This window comes from Toxotes jaculatrix, chromosome 12 (assembly GCF_017976425.1).
Source record: "Toxotes jaculatrix isolate fToxJac2 chromosome 12, fToxJac2.pri, whole genome shotgun sequence".
NCBI classification, from domain to species: domain Eukaryota; kingdom Metazoa; phylum Chordata; class Actinopteri; family Toxotidae; genus Toxotes; species Toxotes jaculatrix.
Genome location: NC_054405.1, coordinates 10,567,562 through 10,585,266, shown reverse-complemented (window position 1 = coordinate 10,585,266; position 17,705 = coordinate 10,567,562). Strand labels below are relative to the sequence as shown.

At 41.6% G+C, this 17,705-nt stretch overlaps 1 protein-coding gene across 2 annotated transcripts; it reads left to right on the top strand.

Annotated features, from left to right (window-relative positions):
• The first annotated feature begins 1,675 nt into the window (after window positions 1-1,675).
• On the top strand, window positions 1,676-15,960 carry tbc1d8b (TBC1 domain family member 8B). Of its 2 annotated transcripts, XM_041051591.1 has the most exons (21): window positions 1,676-1,880; window positions 4,102-4,212; window positions 4,361-4,479; window positions 5,017-5,242; window positions 5,702-5,942; window positions 6,242-6,449; window positions 6,540-6,707; window positions 6,832-6,993; window positions 7,234-7,384; window positions 7,589-7,803; window positions 8,357-8,474; window positions 8,590-8,875; window positions 8,970-9,099; window positions 9,176-9,274; window positions 9,359-9,427; window positions 9,534-9,774; window positions 9,864-9,929; window positions 12,782-12,874; window positions 13,016-13,063; window positions 13,153-13,250; window positions 13,379-15,960. In XM_041051591.1, exons 1-21 carry the CDS (start codon window positions 1,754-1,756, stop codon window positions 13,805-13,807), a joined length of 3,405 nt encoding a protein of 1,134 aa, XP_040907525.1. In that variant the 5' UTR covers window positions 1,676-1,753; the 3' UTR covers window positions 13,808-15,960. The 2 variants fall into 2 exon arrangements, with proteins under 2 accessions (XP_040907525.1, XP_040907526.1); XM_041051592.1 differs by lacking the exon at window positions 12,782-12,874.
• The last annotated feature ends 1,745 nt before the right edge of the window (window positions 15,961-17,705 follow it).

The following is a 17,705-nucleotide window of genomic DNA, read 5'->3' as shown; positions in this document are numbered from 1 at the left end:
GCTAATTTCTACAATCCTGCATTTCTTTCACTAAGTCACAATGCCTTTTCTTTAAGTTAGCAGTAATTTGTGCCACTCACACCATCAAAATTAGACGGTGAAGGGGATTTACGGTTATTCATACTCCTGAAATCTTCCAAAACTCATTGCTGCAACTTCCTGCGAAGTGAATCAGTTCTCATGGTACTCTAATTTCCTTCAATGAAGCAAGTCATTTTGCTCAGGCAGAATTACATGATATAAATCTGCTTTACTTCCCTTCAGCCATGGTTCGTATTGCATGCTTTGTTCTTGAAATGCATGAGCACTCAACTGCCACCCCAGGATGCATAATAACAGTATAGGCACATTATAAACCTCTTGTAAACTCTACAGTATTATAATTTACATTCCTGGATCCAGTAATTTATGATAATTTTATAAAAGTTTCCTTGCTTTTCAAGTTTCCTAGCAGAACTGGCCAGAATGAAGTAGACAATTAAATGAAAGCATGTTTCATTTTATATAAGAAACTAGTGGCACATTCTTGTTTTTCGCTCCACATGTTACTCAAATCATTTGTGTGTCAGTGAGCAGAAATTTATTCAAGTGGTCTGAGAGCATGGCCCCAGGCATGCTGATATTTAGGAAGTCAGTATTAGTATTCACATTGCATTAAGGACCCGCTGGGTATAATGTCACCAGTCAAACCAGTTTCCAGAATGAGATTCAGTGTTTTGTTAAGAAGCCTTGCTGATAAATATAGTCATTTAGATATCAATAGTGGTGCTGTAGAGATGCTGCAGATAAGTGAGTGTCTCCTCCGTCATAACTTCCCCCCACAGTGTAGATACTGTATGCCTTGTTAGCTCCCTGTGTCTCTAATCGTAAAATAATAACAACAATGATAATAAATCTTTTACTATATTTATTTCAATAACAGTATGGAAATTACACTCTTATGACAATGTGTAGTAGTTTAGAAGTTAAGTAAATTAGGCACCATCACAGCTATAATTGGAAGATAAAGAAGGCAAGATAAGTACATAGTGGAAAACACAGACAAAAATGTAAATATAGAGAAAATAAAGTCTTAAGTTTATTGGAAAAATGCTTTGAAATGATCTTTTAGCATTGGTCTGTATGCGTGTTTTTTGCAACAGCGGGAAATGGTTTAGAGCTGTCTTTTTTTCTCTTTTTTTAAAAAATAATCAAGTTCTTATGTGATTTATACCTTTCTTGGTATAAATGTCCTTTTAATGTATGGGTTGGAAAAAGTGGGGGCATGCTCCTTACACACGCAACAGTCCTACATGTGGTTATATGTCACTATGTAGCTATACTAAATCCTTTTGCTGCACCTATACAGTGAATAAGTCTAAGGGATGCAGTAACTATAGTTTGATCACAAAAATGTATGGATGTCTACTGACACATTTAAAAATTGTTGCAGTTTTGATGAATGAAAAACTATTTTTCTTATGAAATAAAGACCGGCAAATACAACGGAAATTATTTAACCAGTTAACCAACATTCCCCCTCCTGATTTCATTCATGACATAGCTGATCCCAGAGAATGAATCTCTTGGGACCGCCCTCTCGTCAGAAACTACAATCCCATAATTCCTTGCAACTTTGGCAGCATTTCTTGCCTACGTGGGAAGGGAGGGATTCGCACACAAACAAATGTCCACGGGTTAGATGTGGGGCAACGCCGCCGATAGCCGTGACATGTCAGGAGCGTTTGGTAGATAACTCCATGACATTTGAAACATGTGGCTCAAACCCGAAGAGATTCTGCTGAAAAACGCCTTTAAACTATGGGTCACCGAGAAGGATAATGAGTATTTCGTACTGCAACGGAGACGAGGGTACGGAGAAGGTGGTGGCGGTCTGACAGGTAACGTTAGCGGCTATGTTGTCACCTCCTCTCAGGCTAAGGACAGCTGCTGCTACTGCTTCACCACAACACATTTAAAAAATAAAACACACTCACACACACACAAGTTATCAATGGGTTAACTCGCCATACATTTGCTGAGCTAACGTGCTGTGTGCGGTGTACAGGGCGGGTGCTGCTGTGTTGCCCACTCGCCTACATTAGAAAAAAAAAAAACTCATGGCAACAGGTATGAGCTAAGTGTGAATATGACATGAGTCAGTTTAGGTAGTGAACAGCTGGTTTCTCGGGCTGACACTCCAGTCTGCAAGAGTGAAGGTCTGCTGGAGTCTATGAGTGAATGTTGTTGGTTTATTTGTTTTGTTTGATGTTTCTAAGAGCACGGAGTGGACAAGGAGGTCACATGGGAAAAGCCTGTCAGTCTGTCTGTCCATTGCACAGTTCATCTTATTTCCTGCTAACTGTCCTGCACTGCACCTGTGGTTAGGTTACAGGGTGTACATAGGCCTAAAAAAAACAAACAAACTTTGAGCCACCCTTGTGTCAGATTTAGATTTAGGCAGTTAGTTAATATTTGCACCACTTCCTTTGTTTTTTTGGAAATGTTAACACCTAAATTTGTAATGCCACTGCACTGCTGTCACACTGTAAATATGTTGCAGCTTTGCAAAAATGAGATGATTTGTCCAACCAACAGTTCAAAACCCAGAGTCACTGAATTTACAAAGGGCAGCAAATCCTCACATTTTAGAGGCCAAAACAAATACATTTTTGGCCTTTGACCTTTTCTGTTGATCATCTTAACCAGTTCATCAGCTTATTATTCCAACCCTACCACTGACCATACAGGTCTTTTGTACAGCTGGCCTTTCCCTGGTTTCTGGCTTTGGAGAAGTGAACAAATATATGTGACAAAATGTAAAACTGGCCAGAAATATTATTAACAGACCTCATGATCAGGTATTTTTTAATGACAAATCTGAGGGAAGGAAGAGTAGTTCTTGGGTTGCACCACTCCATGTGTATTATTATGAACTTGAATTGTGTTTGTTTTGTTGAATCTTACTGATTTTATTTCTTAAATTTATATGTAACTGATTTCATTGTTTGCATTATTTCCTTATTGGAAGCCAAATCGCCTTTAAGGGACAATAATTGAACTTTGTTCTTATGGTTAGAGGAACGAATAGTTCATGTCCAGAGTAACTCGCTGAACTCAAGACAAAACGTGTTGCTAATTGCATGGCATTTCTTTACTGACATGCATCTTTGAAAGCCATTATCACCTGACAGTATGAACTAGTGCTTGTAGCGCCACCAGTGATTGCACAGTGTCACAGTTTTCAACCATACGCACAGTGTGACAGCCGTACGGTAATTTAATAGATAATTAATGATAATGAATGGTGTTCTAGCTGAAGACAAAAGCACCCATGTCCTGTCTGGCTGGCTTAATGATAGTGGAGATTAAATACTACCTGATGGCACATAGCATACTGCTACTTGAAGCCCTCTCCACAAGAGCCTTTTATGTCTGAAGTATCCTTTTATGTGTTTAAGCCTATGCTCTGCTGCGTGATGTTGTTCTACACTGATGAGAACATAAATTATGTGAACCGTGTCTGATCCTTTTGAAGCCTTTACTGTTTGGTGGCTCACTAGTTGAACATGTGGAGAGCTGATCCATGTTCAGCAGGCAGGCCGGTGTAATACTGATGCAGTGCATGAGAGAGTGGTTTCACCGTGACCTTGTTAATTATTCATGGAGGACATGTCAGAGAGAAGTTGTAAAGGTAACAGATTTTGCTAATTTTAGTTGTGTGGCTTCAATGTGGACCTGGGGGATCATTCATCTCCACTGTCAGTCTCATTATAAGGAGACAGTTTGTGATGCAAGTATTTAAAAAAAGACAGATTTAAAACATGTTATAATACATCAAATAAGGTAATAAGATAATAGCCGATTTAGTTGAAGTTATTCATATTTTCAAATCATGAGCAACTGCAGCAGTTAAACACCTGTGATTTGTCTACTATTGATTGGTCATTGGTCAGAAAATTAGGCCTTTAATGAAAGATTGTTGCGTTTGTTCTTTGCGTCTTGATTATCTGAAATATATATATATCTGATACTTATCTTTCTGATTTTCAAAGGCGTTATATGCTTGAAGGTCATGTGTTGCTGGACTGGATTAAGATCTCAATGTACTGTATATTACAGGCCTCCTTGTGGGGACTCTGGATACTGTGCTGGACTCCACATCCAAAGTTGCTCCCTACCGTATTCTTCACCACACACCAGACTCACAAGTGTACTGGTCAATAGCATGTGGTATGTCACTGTATTTTGACATTCTTTTTAAAGTTAAAGCATGTTGCACCTTATTAATCAGCAATTTGTGTGTGTGTGTGTGTGTGTGTGTGTGTGTGTGTGTGTGTGTGTGTGTGTGTAATTTTTGTCTCTCTTGATATTGGGTCAGGGGTCACCAAAGAGGAGATTGTTCAGCACTGGGACTGGCTGCAGCAGAACATCATGAGGACACTCTCTGTTTTTGACTCCAGTGAAGACATCACCAGCTTTGTACAAGGGAAAATTAGAGTAAGACCCATAAGAACATCCATATTTAACTGGGGAACTCAGAACATTCCACACAGTTAAAAATTTAACACGTTAATATCTCAGCAGCTGTAATTGTAATGCTATAAAGTACAGCGTATGGTAATGGGCGCTAAATATCTGGCTCTTCGGATGCTAAATTCTCCTTTACATTCACCAGCAAGTTGCTCTTTGTCCGTTTGCTGTTCGGTGTTGAAATGTTGTGTAAAGTTGATTTATCAGAGATTTTTGGCTGAGAAAAGCTTCATCCTGCTGCGTCTGAAAACTACTCTGATGAGAGCCAGAAAACAGTGAGCTGAAAGATATGACAGAGTTCTGTATAACTGAGGGGAACTGCAAAAACAGATCATAATTAATTCTCTTTGGGTTTATCACCAGGAGCAGCACCTTTCCAATCACACACAGCCCCTTTTTCCATTGCTGATTCAAAGATATTGATTGCAGCAGCTCTAATGAACATGATGCATTGTTCTGTTATCACCCTCGATCTGTGGTAACCTTCTGTGTTTTCTGTGTTAGGGTCTTATTGCTGAGGAAGGGAAGACGTCCCTGGTGCTGGAAGACGATCCTGAGAAGTTCCGAGAAGCACTTTTGAGGTTTGAGAAATGGTTTGAGCTGCCGCCTGAGGAAAAGCTGGTCACATATTACTCATGCAGCTACTGGAAAGGCAAAGTGCCCTGCCAGGGCTGGCTCTACCTCAGCACTAACTTCCTGTGCTTCTATTCATACCTGCTGGGAGCTGAGGGTAAGTCATTACTGTGGCATTTATTAACATGCAATCCCATTTGTCTTGATAATTTTGATTGGTGGTATCAGAGGCCTGACGGGAACATTTTTTTCATTATGAAGTAGCTCTTGGTAACTGTGAAAAAGCCATTATAGCAGAGCTTTTAATGGAGGCAGACCTCAAAAACAGTGGCTAATGAATAACTCATGTCACTGAGTGATATTTAAAGAATTTTCATAATGAATTTGATTCTTTGACATCAGCAGTTCTGTGCAATGGCACCTTTTAAATATGTTGTTGCAATAGTGAAATTCAGGTGTTTTAATTAATGAGAAACTTTTAAGACTTTGTTGTACCACAGGAAAACCTGCACAATAATCATAACTCCAATTTACCCACTTCATGCAACATCACTGTCTGTGCATCTGTGAGCCTCAATCACTGATTTCATTTTCATTTCTTGTTATGACTTTACAGTGAAACTGATCATCTCCTGGGACGAGATCTGGAGGCTGGAGAAAACCTCTAACGTAATTCTGACTGAGAGCATCCACGTCTTGGCTCATGGAGAGGATCACTACTTCTCCATGCTGCTGCACCTTACTGAAACCTTTGTTATCATGGAACAGCTGGCTGACTACGCTATCAAGCGCCTTTTTGACAAAGAGGCCTTCCAGGGACAGCCAGCGCTCTCCGACCCCCTGCAAATTACCAAGAGGTACTGTCTGCTACACTGAACAGCTTTACATGATCCTGTTAGTGCTGGCTGTCAACTGGAAGGAGCAGAGTAAACATAAAGTCTGACTTGAGTCAAATAGCATTTGTGTTTGTTTTAACCTTGCCTGGACTGTCAGGTCACTAGTGTTTGTCATACAGGACTGGTCAGGTATTAAAAAAAAAAAAAAAAACTTATTGTAGTTGTTTTCTTTAACCATATTTACTATATGGCTCCAGCTTTTGAAACTTCAACATGATGTTCTGCTCATGACTTTATTTTCTGCTTCACTTGCCCCACAGAGGCCTAGAAGCTCATGCAAAGAGTGCGCAGTTCCGGACGTTTTTCAGGCTTCCCAAGGAGGAGAACCTTTTAGAGGTGCATGAGAGCTTCCTGTGGGTGCCCTTCAGCCACTTTAACACGCTGGGCAAGATCTGTCTGTCTGAGAACTACCTGTGTTTCGCCAGTCAGGATGGAAGCCAGTGTCATGTCATCATTCCAATGCGAGAGGTGAAGTCAAACAAAGGCAACATTACTGGATCCATAAGAACACTTCCACAAACATGCAGTCTCACATTGCTCAAAATTGTTTTCTCACAGGTCGTGAATGTAGAGAAGCCAGACTCCAGCAGCAGGGCTTTAACGGTGTGTGTGCGTGGCAAGAGGGCGCTGCGTTTCTCTGAGGTGCGGGATTACCAGCGGCTTGCCAGCACAATTCGCAGCAGGTGTGGCATTAGTGCCAGCCCTCAGCACTCTGCTTCATCAGAGGTAACACGGTTTCACTGCAGTTTCTGTTTGTGCCATTTCACGTTTATTTACGCTTCGCTGTTCAGGCTGTAGATCTCAGTTGGTCTCTGACAATGACAAATGATCCATTGTGTTCACCTCGAAGACCATACGAGGCGAATGCCAGTCGCTCATCAACCACTTCGAGGACAATCCGGAGGATGTAACTCTGATGGTGGGACAGAAAGACAGCAGCAAGGCTGTAAGCACCGAGGCTCTCATGACAGTTTTCCACCCCCAGGATGTTGAAAACCTTGACCCCAAAATGGTAAATACCACAGTTCTGTTCAAATCAAGCAGACGTCTCTGTTTTCACCAGCATTTTGTGGAAAACCACCTCATTCGCTAACAAATCCTGACTGTATCACCTCGATGTATCTGTGCACTGCAGGATGGGGGTGTACGGGTGGGTGTCCAATCAGTTCAGGGGTGGACATAAATAAAAATGAAGCATGCGTTGCAGAGAATTCAGCTTAACAGTAATGTGTGCTATCTGTGTGTTTGACAGCTTAAGGAAAAGATGAAGGAGCAGTCTTGGAACATCCATTTCTCTGAATATGGACGTGGCACGAGCATGTTCTTCACCAGGAAGACACGAGACTTGATTGTTCGCGGTGTTCCCGAGGCCTTAAGGGGAGAGCTGTGGATGCTTTTTTCAGGTATTTATACACCAACCGTTAATCTCGCCATGTTACGTACAGCAAGCGATATGCCGTGTGAGTGGCTTGTTAATGAAGCCGCTCACGATTGAAAGTGTTACGTCCTCAAGTGCTCACTCAGCATGAATAATTAAGTAAAAGATGGCTGGCGTGGGATCTCTGCAGCATCTGTTTTTTGGACTGACTGTGGTTTTGCCTCTGTAGGAGCTGTGAACGATATGGCCACTCACCCCGGCTATTACACTGAGCTGGTTGAACAGTCTCTGGGCACAAGCACTCTGGCAACAGATGAGATTGAAAGAGACTTACACCGCTCTCTGCCAGAGCACCCTGCCTTTCAGAGTGACACTGGAATCTCAGCTCTACGCAGAGTCCTCACTGCCTACGCCTACAGGAACCCTAAAATCGGATACTGCCAGGTATTTTAATTTCTTACGTTTTGTTGGTAACTGACAGCTCTTAGAGGCGGTGAGCAGAATGCGGGAACAGACATGATGATGATGAATATGAAAAACATGCACATAAAAACATAATTACCAGTCCATGCTGTCTTAATCATACTTTTTTTCTTCTTTTCTGTTGGTATTTTTTGTGAGATAATCCTTTCTCTTTGTGGTTTTTTACAATGCCAGATGAGGGGTTCGTTATGGTTACAGACTTCAACAAAAATGTACAACCCCTGTCTCCTTGTCTTTGATTAGTCACTTTATGACATTGTTCAGTAACCCTGAAAAACAAGGTTTATTTTATTTTTAAAAAAGGCCAAATACTTTGAAAAAACAGCTCTTGAGTTCAGAAAAGGCCACAGATGCTGTAAAACCATCAAAAATATTTTCAAAGAGACCCTGACAAATGCCCCTGGTTGACCCACACATCTTTATTCTGGCCTCCTCTTTGCAGTTAACCTTATACTTAGACCTGAAATCTAGTCTGTTTTTTTTTTTTTCAAGTGTGTCCTTTTCTCCTGCTCAGGCCATGAACATCCTCACCTCTGTTCTCCTGCTCTACGCGAAAGAAGAGGAGGCTTTCTGGCTCTTGGTGGCCGTCTGTGAGAGGTTGTTGCCGGATTACTTTAACCGTCGAATTATTGGTGAGAGGGGAAGCAAAGGCTGCCATTCTGATACTGTTTCTGTTGGTAATTTGAGGCACATAAAATTTTAAATGTTTCAGGAATTAACTTTCAAACGTCGCCCATTTTTCTTCAGGTGCTTTGGTCGACCAGGCGGTGTTCGAGGATCTGATTCGAGAAAACCTCCCCCAGCTGGTGGAGCACATGACAGACCTGAGTTTCTTCTCGTCCGTGTCTTTGTCCTGGTTTCTCACTCTCTTCATCAGTGTCCTGCCCATAGAGAGCGCTGTGAACGTGGTGGACTGTTTCTTCTACGACGGCATAAAAGCTATCCTGCAGCTCGGCCTGGCCGTGCTGGACTACAACATGGAGGCTCTGATCAGCTGCCACGACGACGCAGAGGCCGTCACCATCCTCAACAAGTCTGTGTTAATGCAAACAAAGCAGGACTGACGTATTTTAAACATTATTGCTCTGTAAATGAACGTCTCTCTATCGCTTATGATGGTTTTTCAGATTCTTCGACAGCGTGACAAACAAAGACAGCCCATTACCTCCAACTGTGCAGCAGGCTTCAGTGGGCAATAATGATAAAGCATCCCACGTGAATGTAGATATCAGTGAACTGATCCGAGAGGCCTACGAGGTACTGCAAGAGATTTCAGTTTTAGTCAGTGAAGTTGGTGTTGTGGCTGATTTAACTGATTTTTGTCTCTTTACAGAAATATGGAAACATCCGTTCAGAGGAAGTCGAGAGCTCACGAAAGAGGAACAAACTGTATGTGATCCAAACACTGGAGGATACAACCAGGCAAAATGTTGTAAGTGGCCTTTGATTTCAGAGTAATTAGAGTCATTACAGTGTTGCTCTGGCCTTAAGGATTGATTCATAATCTGTTTTTCAGATTCGGGTGGTGTCCCAAGAGGTCAGATTCAGTGCCTCGCATCTTGATGAGCTTTATAATTTATTCAAAGTGAGTCAAAAACTTAACGTGATATCTTCAGTGTCCTCACGACAGTGGTCATTATGAAAAAAATTGAAATAGACAGGCCATGCTTCTCTTTTTTTTCTTTGCTCAGAGGCAGCACTTCCTCAGCTGCTATTGGACAATGCAGAGTCCAGCTCTTCTCCATCACGACCCCAGCCTGGCCTATTTGGAGCAGTACCAGTTGGGTTTCCAACAATTCAGTGTGCTCTTCTCCCTCCTGGAGCCCTGGGCTTTCTGCACCACCAAGAGCACCCTCTCCCTCTGGGTCTTCCGCCTGATAGATGAGAACCAGGACGGCCTTGTCAACTTTAAAGAGTTCTGCTGTGCCCTTGGTAAGTTCACTCATTCTCTGCTCTTCACTAGTGCAGTTGTTAAGCTCTGTTTACCCACTGCTTCATCTGCATATTTTATTCTCCCGCAGATACTTTGTACAGTGGATCTTTCACAGATAAGCTGAAATTCCTGTTCAAGCTGCACCTGCCACCAGGTGAGTGACGAACATCAGCAGCAAATCTTAATGTAAAAAAGAAAAAAAAAGTCATTATTTTTGAAATGATTAACATTTTTCACATGACAACTTGAACCCCTGACCTTATTGTGTTGTCTCAGTTGCTCTTGTAAAATAGAAAATAGAATTGTGTTAGTGTATCTGCGGCTTCAACCTCTGACCTGTTTCTTTCACAACAGCGATGATAGACTCCTCAAAGTCCAAAGTTCAAAGGCAGCAAATGTTTTCATACAGGATTTTTCTCAGTCTCCAGATTCTACCTAATGCCGTCACATGATATGAATAACATGCCAGCAGCAGACACACAGAAGCAGCCTAAAGTAAAAAAACACAAGGTCATATAGAGTTACATCAGTCTGTCGTCTGCAGGGTTTGAAAATGTATGAGTTGTCATTTCAATAATCCAGTCCATAACTCAGCATTTGTTGAGTGAGCACATTGCCTTGGGGAAGAAACTGTCCTTGAATGTGTGGCTCATGTCTGCATGATGTGGCAGTGCGTGCTTGAGGGCAGGGGTAAGAATAGTCCATGTTGGGTGAAAGAACTTTGCCATGGCAACGAGGGGTGCGAGGAAGTGTAAGGACATTTTGCAGTGGGCTAGGGTTCTCCACAGAGCGGATCTGTGATGAGGAAGAGCTGCTCAAATTACAACTGACAGCTCTGCAGCAGATTAGTCACTGAGTCACCGTTTGTGATGTGCCGGGCCAGTGAACATCAAGCAGCAAAGCTTGTTTTACGTCTCATGGAGAGTGCACATTGCTTCAGCACCAAGGACAGGTCCCACCCGGGTGTCACAGTCCAAACAAGATGGTAGACGCCAGCTTCCAGTGTCCTCCCTAAAGCTGGATTTGTACTTCTCTCATGAGGAGCCAGGTTGTACCTATTTGTGTAGGCTCTGACGTTGTCCACTTCAAAAGAAAAATGATTCTGTTTGACCAGATCAGCATTTTTGAAATGAAAATCCTGCCATCGTAAGACAAACACCTACACGCGCACAGTGCTGGTTATCGACCACTGTGCTCACAATTAAAAGGAAAGTGTAATCTGGCTGCCTCCATCCATGTTAATTTTATTTTTCATTTTTTAAGGAAATGAAATATGAAATTCCATTTTCATTGCTGTTTTCACATCACCACACTGTGCGTTGTGGGTTTTTCCCTCGTGCAAACTCTGCAGAGTTGTAGACTTCCAAAGAAGTGTGCAGAGGCGATTTCACAGTAGGGTAGCCCTGAGCCCTCATGGACTTAATGAGAGCCCACATCAAAGTCTGTGAGTGTGTAAGGGGAGGCATTGGAACTGGGCCAAATGAAATGAAATCATGTGGTATTTAGAGCTGAGAGTCTGCAAGTGTTTCAGTCCAAACACACAGTACAGCAGCTGTGTACTGATTGTTTATAGGGACAGTAACATGTCCTGTTGTACCTTCTGTGTACAGCACACCACACACAGTGTGAGATGCTGGTTAAACATAGTGAGGATTTTTTTCTATTCTGAGAACATCACAGATAGGAGCGCTAAAAATGTGAACCTTAGGATCGCACTATTTACAGTTCTGTGTCTGTGCAGCATCAGGGACAGTTTATGCTCTGTCAGAACTAGTTTCTGAGACGTATTGTGCGACATGGCGGAAGTGTGTATGCCTGATTCAAATGACTAAACTCAAACATAGAGAGCTGGGTGACGTGAGATCATTTACACGTTCTCACACCATCTCTCCTGGACATTAACAGTGCTGTACATATGAATAGTGCAACAAAATAGTTACATAGTAACTATTATAATAGTAATATAATAGTAATATAATAGTAACAAATGGAAAAAGGGCTAAGAGGGATGTCCCCTCTCAGCTCCGCACAGCTGCCCAGTCATGATGTGAACTGGGCGTGAATATCGGATCAGACTCCCCCTAATCTAATGTTGGAAATGTGCGAGGGGAGAGAGTTTCTGAAGCTGTTTGACCACGTTCAGGTGGACTATACTGTCACCTTAAACAGGATTAACTCGTGGCAAATGGGCGTTTGAATTACGCTAGAGCTTGTGATAATGCTGGTGATAATTTGGTGCATTGTTGATGCAAGCAAAGGTCCTATGGAGAGATCAGTATTTAGTCAAGTTCATGTTCATCTGTCCATTAGATTTTAAATCATATTCTAGATTCTAGATGTAAATTTTTTGCCAGTTGCTAGCAACAGAGGAAATGTCACTATTAGTTGGGTTAAACATGTTCAGATCCTGAATATCATCAACAGATATCTGCTAGTGCTGCTAGTGCAGCTCGAAGCTATCAGGCAAATATAATGACACTGCTGGCTTGTGAGGGTAATTGCTTAATCCAGGCATGTAAACTGGCATGCATGCATGCACACACACAAAGTCAGTGATGGGGGTTGGAGTGTAGAAGTACAGCACATCTCAAATAATAGTAGAATAAGAAATGAAAACGATGCAGGCAGAAAGCATTTTACATGAGAATGCCTTATTTTATTTTCAATACTCAGGTTTCTCCTCATGGAATATGTATTAATGTGTCATACATTGTGTGTACATAACAATGAGTTACCAGTTTATTAGTCCACCCCCCCACCACCACCACCAGTGCATATAAATGGAAGTAAAAGGAACTTCACATTAAAAGCTTTGTAAAGATACAATCTATTGCAGCCCTGGTAGATTGGATTGCATTGGACTGTATCTAATAGACTGATAACTCACTGCATGTGCACATCTATGTTGTCTTTAATCAAATTCTCTAACAAATTTCATCATCTACAACACTCGTCCTCTGTCTCTTCTTCTTTGGTCTCAGTGCGCTCACAGACAGTGTCTTTTAGCTTTCACAGGTAGCCCTTTGCGCTTAAAGGAACAAAGAATCCAGCACTTTAATCCAGTGACTGAAGACTCTTCTCACTTGAGTAGACTCACTGGTTAGCTTCTTTACTCTTTCTTTTCCCTTCAAACTCCAATTTCACTTTTCCCCTTTTCCACCTAAATTCTGTGATAATTTCGTCATGAACACATCAGTTGTTCTCGGTACAGTTTGTTCACACGCCTCTTGTAAATTTCAGCATTTGATCTTCCAGAAGATGGCGTGATAAGGAAAAGCCCAGAAAGAGGTAATATTGCACCCAAATTTATTATAAACACTCCATGGTATTGTGTTAGTTTTGTGTCATGATGTAGAGTTTGTGTGTGAAATTGAAAGGCAGAGGAAAGGTGGACCTGCAGGCCTACCTGAAACAATGGCAAAATGAGATACTTAAGAAAGAGGAAACCATCAAAGACCTACCCCGTATTAATCAGGTAATTCAGTCCATGTTGTGTTTACTGATTGAAGGCACCATTTTGTCCCTGTAGTGGCAAAAAAAATAAGATTTAACTTCACATTTTAGGTATAACATAATAACATGCTTATTATTTTTCTATCTCAGAGTCAGTTTATCCAGTTCTCCAAGACCCTGTACAACATTTTTCATGGCGATCCAGAGGAGGAACCTTTGTACCGAGCCGTGGCCCACGTGACCAGCCTTCTCCTGAGGATGGAGGAGGTGGGACGGAGGCTGCAGGAGCCGAGCAGCCCGCCCGAGCCCACGAAGCCTACCGGCACCTCTGCTGCGGAGGAGTCTTCAACCGAAGAAGCTTCCAGCACCCCGGAGAGCTCCGACACCTCCAGCTCCCACAACAGTCAGGACGCAGGGCCCGATCTCTCGGAGGTGGAGTGGTCGTTCTCGTTCGAGCAGGTTCTGGCGTCTCTGCTCAACGAGCCGGCCATAGTCAGCTTTTTTGAAAGGCCTGTTGACATTCAGGCTAAACTGGGACAAGCTAAGGTTGCCCAGCTGAAGCTAAAGGCTAATAAGTGAAAGGAGACATAGGTGAATAAATACTTTGCTTCTGATTCAAACTTAGAGGTCACCGTGAATTTCCTTTTTCTTGGATAGAGCAGTGGGGTTTTGGCGAGGCAGACAGTAAGATTGCTGGTGAAGAGGAGAAGATTTCAAAATCTGGGATGCTATGCGTGTGTGTGCGTGTGTGTGTGTGGCTTGGATGAGGCGCAACATCTTTATGACACTGTGGTGAGATGTCCACTGACCAAAACCTTCAGTGTATTTTTGGGATGAGCCTCGTTGCAGACACATTGTAGGCTGTTGTTTCCTCAAATCTAATTATGCATTTTCAGCCTCACTGATGAAATTCATCCTGTCATGTAGCCTCAGATTCTTCAGATTTTAACAGTAGTTTAAAATATTTTCCCCCTGTATGCCATGGAGCACACACACGGAAGTTTTATATTGTATAAGGCACATTCAGTCCTGTCCTCTGTATTTAGAAACGTGACAGAAGAGTTTGTCCCTCCCAGCGTTATTGACGTCATGCTGAAATACACCTCCATAACCAATGAGTCAGACAAAATGACTGAGAGTCCACAGGAAGATTCTCTGTCTCGATGTCCTTATATGTTTTATCTTTCAGATGACTACTCGCTGCTGCAAAGCGAAACATCCAGTAAATGCTAATGCGTCCTGTGACTTCAGTGTCTCCTGGTGAGCGTGTCCTCTAAATGTCAGCTTCTTGTGAGAAACACCAGCTTTTCAGTTGATCCAGGCGCAGAATAAACCGTAGTACGGACAGTGAGGACGAGCTGTTGTGTTGTCCCCTGAAGCCATGAACCTGATTTCAGAGATCTTAGAGAGATCTGAGCGGAGATGTCGGATGGATTTTATTGAGAGCAGAAAAGATTCCATTATGGTATTATGCGTTTGCAATAACAGTAGAGACTGCTGTACCGCCACTGCACACTGTCATCTGTCTCCTACGTCCAACGGCAGCACAAGTAGAAACAGTACTATAGCACGACTTCAAGTATATATCGTACTTGATACCAGGATCTGTAGAGGTAAACTAGTTTGAATTCTACAGTGCTGCTTCAGGGAGACCACCTGTGCTGTGTCCTCTGACACTGTCTAGAAAAAGTGCTGTGTGTGAGTGATTGATGTGCCGTTTGCTTATATATGTTTTACTGTAAACGTAGGGTGTTATGCTCTAGCATAGGTTCAGCATTTTGTACATAAAGGTCGGCTCAGTAGTTGTTTGATTATTGTATTTATGGGGCTTGTATTGAAAATGTAATATATGAGCTAGTGGACTGTTGTGGACACAACTTAAACCTTTTGAAGGACATTTAGTTTTATCAAATCTCAGGGTGCAATTTGTGTAAAATAAAAAGGGAGAAAAGGGATATTTTCTTCTTTATATGACCTGGGACATATAAAGTATATGACTGAGTTATACATAGCCTACATCTTGTCAGTAACAAATATAGAGCATGTGTAGCATAGTTACAGGATTTGCCACATTATGCTAGCCTTCAACAAAGAGCAATTATTACTGCTCGCTACAGAAAGCCAGATTTGTCTTTCAGTATTTCGGTTGTCGTTTTCTTCTGATCTGTGCATCTTCTGCTTCTTTCCTTTGTTTTTTTTTTTTTTTGTTGCTTCTGTCTCAGTGAATAATTTGCACAGTTGTTGCTTGGATTCACAAGACGTAGATATATGCCTGTATCTTGGCCAGATCTCAGAGATGTTGGATTCCAAAAGGTCATGAGCGCTTCAGCTGCGGCATGTTATCTCCAGGGGCCAAATTTGCAAATTTATAGAGCTTTATCTCTGCTTGTGTCGGAGGAGGAAAAAAAAAGTGTTTTAGAAGCTTCTTAAGTGCAAGTGCAATTCTCTGTTTGCTATATCTTTATTATTTTGCCATTTGCTAGGAACATGTTATTTTCTTAATGAAGTGCATATTTTTTCACTTAAGACCAATCTCTAGTTTATTTCATCGTGTAATTGTAGGGTTAATTGACATAGAGTAGATTGTTGAAGTGAGTTGTACGTACACATTTCAGTTCTCATTGGAACTGAAAAAAAAAATCGTTTACAGTAAGAAAAACAGTAACAATTGTTACTGTTTATATGACTAATGTTAAAAAAAAAAAAAAAAAAAATTCACCTCTTTCATCTTTGATATGTTGTCACTCCTTAAATCCAAAGCTCAATCAGTGACTTCATTTCAGTACCTAAAGCCATAAGGAAGCAGTAAGTTTCAACGGGAGAGCTCAGCCTGTGGCTTCAGCAGCTGAGTAGCTGATCATATTGCATTATTTACAACTATCATTTCTAAATATTTCAGTGCAGCTGTTCACCTGCAGTTTCGTGCTGCATTTCTCCATCTCCGAACCTTTAAGAAATGATTTTCAAATGCAAACTCCAGCTTCTGATCAAAGAGCGCATTGTAATATTTCTGCTTGAATTATTGCATGCTTTGTTTATTTCTGATGAATTGATGATATTTTAAAGATAAGAGATCACATGAAAAAGATAAGATGTTGGCCTTCATGGAAGAAATATAGAACAGTGGTTAAGATAAACTTTGCATTTCTTCAGGCATAGCTTCTGAAAAATGGCACTTGAGATGATTTTTTTTCTCACTTTAGCCCGAAATAGTTCGTGGTTTCCTCTTCGTGTGGAAAGAAATTAAAAGAACAGAAGAAAGAGAAATCAGAAAGTTGGAAACACACTGGCGCACTGTCAGATCTGCCATTAAACGTCAGAGTGTAAACAGTAGGACGGATGCTCCAGCTGCTGCATTAGTATATAACCAAGGATAACCAAGTCCTTATATTCTTATATGTGCAAATGTAGTCTACAGCTTTTTATGGACTGTAGCTTTTGTTTTAAAGCTTGTTTTGCAAAATATGTGAAGCACAGATATTTCTGTTTACCTGCTCGGTTATGATTTTTTTTTTTCCATAAAAATGTACCAGAATAAAGAGTAATGATTCTATGAATAATAAAGTTTTGGTCATTCTTGCTGAGTGTTAACCTAAAGCACTTTGACCTGAAAACCAGGCTCTATGATCGACTCTCAGCGGTGACACAGCAGCAACAAAAATAGCTTCTTTATGGAATGACAGAAACTTGGGATCATGCTTGGGCCCATAATAATAAATCATCATTAACAGAGAAATGTCCCCTCCTCCTACAGCGTGGACCCTGTCTGTCTGATTTACGAGCAGCAGTGTGACTCGGTGACGGATGGTCTCTGAGTATCGCTCATACTATTCTGGCTCGGAGATTTGGTTGCATATGGTTCTAACCCTGGGTTCATAACCTTAACCCCCCTCCCTCCCCATCACCTGTTCAGTTTTCAGCCTCATCCTGTCATGAGAAATCAGGCTTTACTCCACTAGCTTTGGTTAACCAAGTATGGCAGTTAAAAAATTAACGTAACGTAAAAATGATGCTTTTGATTTTGACTTTCATATTTCTCAGCTTGAATTGTGATTTCTTAAAATATGAAATGGTAAACTAAAATGAGTGAGCTGATTGCACACGGCCTACAAGTAGTTGGAGGATCTGACAAAATGAAAGAAGCTATTGCAGTAGTTCTTCCTGTTGAGGGCAGATGACACACCGCACCGTCGCTGATGTGTTTCGTTGTTAAATGAGTGTGTCTGAACCCTCCAGCCAGTGCCTGCCTATTTTGAGGCAGCATCACTTTCCAAACATTAGTGCCACTTCATGATTTGATTCACAACAAGCCTCTGTGTTCTTATTTGGGCTAAACTGTCGGCAACAACTTGTTATCAATGTTGATGCAGGAGAAGAAACCCCCTACCCCCAATTTCACCCACAATGCTTACCCATGGAGAGTTATTTATAGCAGCCGTGAGGAAGCCTTTGAAGCATAGCTCTCACCAGTGTATGA